The sequence below is a fragment of the Pygoscelis adeliae genome, unplaced genomic scaffold (assembly GCF_000699105.1).
Source record: "Pygoscelis adeliae isolate BGI_AS28 unplaced genomic scaffold, ASM69910v1 Scaffold445, whole genome shotgun sequence".
Lineage (NCBI taxonomy): Eukaryota > Metazoa > Chordata > Aves > Sphenisciformes > Spheniscidae > Pygoscelis > Pygoscelis adeliae.
The window spans coordinates 1521799-1526366 of record NW_008824894.1 but is presented as its reverse complement, the minus strand read 5'-3'; the positions used below and the strand labels follow the sequence as shown (position 1 = coordinate 1526366).

The window sequence follows — 4568 nt, the reverse complement described above, 5'->3', positions numbered from 1 at the left end:
CCTTGCCTTGGCAGGATGGGGCAGCTGCCTGTCCCTTGGGGCCTATCTTGGTGTCACAGATCTGTGCCCCAGGACCAGAGGTGCCAGCACCAGGGTTTGCCTGTGCTGGAAACCAGCTCGACCCTCCCCTGAGCTCCATGCAAGCATGGGGGGCTTTGCTCCTGGTGCACCTGCACGCCTTGGCTTGGCTTCAAACAGGGCTCTCTGGCCCCATGGCTTTTGGGCATGTCCCCACTCTCTGACTGTATCCCTGTGTGTTCAGGCAAGTTATGGTTATTGCTTCTATGCCTTGTCTCTTTTCAGAGGGCCACTACGAGCAGCCGGACACAGCCGAGCTACACTGTCCATCGCCACCTCCTGCAGCAGCTGGTGTCCTATGAGATCCTTCAGCACCAGGTACCAAGGGGGAGAAGCAGCCCTCCAGCAGCTGGGCTGGGGTGAGGGCTTCCTTTGGAGCCCATCATGCCTGACACGTTGCTGCAGTGTGGTGGGAAGGAGGGTCATGATGATGCCTGCCTGTGCCTGGCATCTTTGCAGGGCACCCATTTCTCCCATGGTCCTGCAAACACACTCCACCCTGGTGCCTGTCCTCCTCCTCACTCGGCCCAGCTTGCTCCAGGACATGTCACCCTCCTTTTGCATCCTTGCAGGCCGGCAGCATCGCCTGGGATGGGGAGCTGAGCAGGCACGCCAGCACCGTGCTGTACCTGCACGCCACACAGAAGGATCTCTCCGACTTCCACCAGGTCATGGCGTGAGTACCCCATGTGTGAGGAGCCACGATGCAGCATTGCGTGGGGGGGGGGGGGGGGGGGGGGGGGGGGTGTCAAGGATCCCGATGCCTTCCCTGGGGCCGTCTGACCCCAGCCAGTCTCTCCCATGAGCCCAGCGTGTCTGATATTGCCCCCTGTCCCGGGCAGCACCAGGAGACCTGGGTCCTGCCCCTGCAATCCCAGCTGTAGCTGTGGGTGGGGGAACCCCACGCTGGCCCCTGGGTGCTCCCCAGCCCCCGGGGGCTCAGCCCAGCCTCTCCCTCCTCCCCAGGCAGTGGCTGGCGTACAGCAAGCTCTACCAGAGCCTCGAGTTCAACAGCAGCTGCCTGCTCCACCAGATCACCAGCATCGAGTACCAGTGGGTGCAGGAGCGCCTGAGGCCAGAGCAGGTGAGGGGGCTCCAACACCATGTGGGGGGCAGAGATCAGGGAAACGTGCCCCGTGCACCTGAACCCGAGCCTCTCCTCCCAGCTCCCGGGGCCGTTCCCTCCCTGTGTTCCAGGAAGGGCAGGAGCTTGTGGGGTACAGGGGTGCTGGGGCGGCTGGAGGGCATTTCTGGGGAGAACCTGCCACGGGGACCAGGACAACCCACGAGTTGGGGAGCCCCTTTGCCCGAGGGGTTTGTTCCCCCTCTCCGTGGAGAAGGCCTTACCCTTTACACCGACATCCCCCTCCTCCATCACTGCCATCAAGTCAATCACAACCTTCTGCAAAACTTAAATATGACCCAATTCCTACTTTTCCCCGCCCATTTTCCCAGGGCATCCCCTCACCCTGCTGAGACTCCGAATTTTTCATGCATAGCAATGGGGTTTAAGTGCAAAGCTCAGTTCAGCCCCTCCAGGGAGAAGTTACCCAAGGCATCAGGGGTTTTTTCCATCCCTGGAGCAGGCTAGAAAGGAACGGGAGCCACCAGCTCCTCCGCCATGGTGCCGTGGTCCTGCTGGCATCTCTGTCTGCCGCTGAGGAAGACAGTGCATGTTTCCTTCCTTCTCCCCAGAAAGAAGAGCTGGCCGAGTCCTTCCAGTCCTTGCTGACTTACGGGGTCTCCCTCATCCGGAGGTACCGCATCATTTTCCCCCTCTCTGTCCCAAGGTCCACAGAGAGGCTCCAGTCCCTGCTCCGGTGAGTCGAGCACTGGTGCCAGCTGCGCATGGGGTTGTATGGCTTGGCCACCATGATGGACAAGCCTGTAAGCTCGAGCAAAAACCCACGTGAGCCCTTTCTGCCCCCTTCTAGGCTGCTGTGACACTTGTCCTGTCCTGTCCCTCATCCTGGGCTCCCCGTGGGGGATGTTGTTGGAGGGGAGGGAAGGTCTGTTTGGGTAGGGTCTCTGGCGGGGAGAGGTGGTTGTTTCTGACAGACTGGTGCTGGGTTTCACTCAAGGTTCTCGTTTTGCAGGGTCCTGGTCCAGATGTGCAAAATGAAAGCTTTCCATGAGCTGTGCACGCTCAGCCCCGACCTCCCCCAGATGGTCTCCACAGCGCTGAAGGTAGTGAGACCAGGCGTTTCACCCTCACCAGCCCCGGGGAGGTGGAACCCTGCGACTCTCCCTTCCCATCCATCCCCTGCCCAATGCCCACACCTCAGCAAAGCCACACAGACCACCGTGGGGGGGCAGAAATACCTGCCCCTCTTTAACCTGGTGGTCCCAGCCTGTGGTTCCCACCACATGGAGTTCGGTCCTGACCACACCCAGGGGACAGGGAGAGTGAAGGGGGTGACAGAGCTGGCTTTGCTCCTCCTGCTTCCCTGCCATCACACCAGGACTCCTCTCTTGCAGTCAGGCACGACGGAGTGGTTTCACATGAAGAAGCAGCACCTCAAGCCCATGGTGAAGGTCAGTTCCCATCTCTGCCTCTCTGACATTATAAGAAGCAATTTGCTGGGCTTGGGGTGGGAGGCCCGAGGGGGCGGGAAGACAAGACTGAGACAAGGCTTCTCCAGTTTTCTGATACAGTCAAGGCGTTTGGGTTTCCAGCTAAAAAATACCATGAGCCATGTTACCTGCAGCTGCTGAGGTGCATTGAAGCTTAAGGCCTTGGTGCAATGCTCAGGAGAACAGGAGGTGGTCCCCAGCCCAGCCATGCAAGCACAGGGCAACAGTGGATGTTACTGACAATCTCTTGGTGCTCCTAATGTGGATCTAATGATAGATTGCTACTCCACGAGAACAAATCATAGAAATAAATCCAATCAGAACGGAGCCCAGGTCAACTCAAAATCACTGAGCATCCAAAACAAGCTGTTCCTTCCTTTGCAGAGCATGGAAGAGAATGGCAAAGCCTTGTCCAGACTCCTCCTGGAGGTGATAGGAGATCTCCAGCAGTGCCAGAAAATCTGGAATAAATTCTTCATCAAGTAGGTTTCATAGCTTGATCTCCCCTCATCCACCTTCCCTGGGGTCAAGAGCAACAGGGCACTTGCATGACTCATTCCTTGGCTCTTGGGCTCCACAGGTAGCATCTGTGGTCACGTCTCTGCCTCTTAGGGCTGTACTGTCCTCGCCCTTACGGCAAGGGCATGGCCTGGGAGGATTTGCTGGGCTGGGTTTGCTGGGCTGGGGCTGGCAGGCTCCTGACTCCCCATTTCTCTCTTGCAGCACCTTGAAATTGAATCTCTTCTCCATCGCCTACCTGGAACTGGAGAGCCTGGTGAGCAAGCCTGGGCTGCTCTGCACTCACGGGACTAAGGTCTAAAGCCAGGCTGAGGTTTTGGCCACCCTTCAGATGGCAACTGGTTGTTGCAAGCCAGGGAAACTCTCCATCTTTCCCTGCGTGCCCTATCTGTGACTGTCATCTGCTTACTTGACCCAATGAATCTCCTGAAATGCCACCCAAAAGGAAGAGGAGTCCCCCGAGCTGACTCTCACCCTGTGGCTCCAGAGACCCCCTAGCAGACCAAGCCTTCCCGGCCGGACCCTCACTAACAGCTGTCCCCCCCTTCCCTTGCTCACTGCCAGGTCGCGGAGCATGTCCAGGAGCAGCTGCATGAGGTCGACAGCAGCATGTCCAAGCCCACAGCCGAGAGCCTTTTCCAGCTCTACATGAACCTGCAGGAGCTCTATCAGATGAAGGGCTTCCTCCCAAAGAGGTATCCAACCCAGAGAGAGGGGAGATGCCAAAGCGAGGGAATGAGCAGTTAATTGAGAGGAACTCCAAATCCTTCCCATTCTCCTACATCACTAATTACACACAAGGCTGCTGGTGTCTGGGGTCTATGCGAGCGTCACCAGAAGGGTTTCAGGCTTGTCTCTGAGTGGGGTTGATGGAGACCTCAACTTCCAGACAAGGGGAGGTTTCTCCTTAGCACAGTGCTACGTGCTGCCTCTGCCTCGGGGCAGTTTCTTGTGTGTGAGAGCAAGGAGGGGTGATGGCCCCGCGCCGTTGCTGTGCAGTTGGAGAAGCTGGTGCCTTCCTCCACAGGGATGGACCTCTGGCTCTGAGCAATTTCCACCAGTGGTTCAAGGAAGCTGTGCCCCAGTGGTTGCAGAAGGCCTACACCATCGCGCTGGAGAGGGCGCAGAGAGCCGTCCAGATGGACCAGGTAACCCAGGGAGGAGAACATCTCCCTCGGTCCTTTGGGGACACTCCAGCTCCCTCCGTGCCTTGCCGCTGTGTCTGGCCCACAGCATTGAGACCACCACGTAGGTGCCTGTTGCGGTTTAACCCGGCAGGCAGCTAAACACCACACAGCCATTCGCTCACTCCCCCCTCTGCCCACAAGTAGGATGGGGAGAGAATTGGGGAAAAAAAAGTAAAATTCATGGGTTGAGATAAAGACAGTTTAATAGGA

At 58.0% G+C, this 4568-nt stretch overlaps 1 protein-coding gene across 1 annotated transcript in view; it reads left to right on the top strand.

Annotated features, from left to right (window-relative positions):
* Window positions 1-4568, top strand: part of UNC13D (unc-13 homolog D (C. elegans)) — a 21859-nt gene that overhangs the window by 11883 nt on the left and 5408 nt on the right. Inside the window, exons 11-20 of the mRNA XM_009324616.1 lie at window positions 296-396; window positions 651-754; window positions 1045-1162; window positions 1774-1898; window positions 2175-2265; window positions 2557-2613; window positions 3037-3134; window positions 3376-3427; window positions 3736-3866; window positions 4199-4319. Of these exons, the coding sequence (XP_009322891.1) occupies window positions 296-396; window positions 651-754; window positions 1045-1162; window positions 1774-1898; window positions 2175-2265; window positions 2557-2613; window positions 3037-3134; window positions 3376-3427; window positions 3736-3866; window positions 4199-4319 (998 nt within the window). The remainder of the gene's footprint in view (window positions 1-295; window positions 397-650; window positions 755-1044; window positions 1163-1773; window positions 1899-2174; window positions 2266-2556; window positions 2614-3036; window positions 3135-3375; window positions 3428-3735; window positions 3867-4198; window positions 4320-4568) is intronic.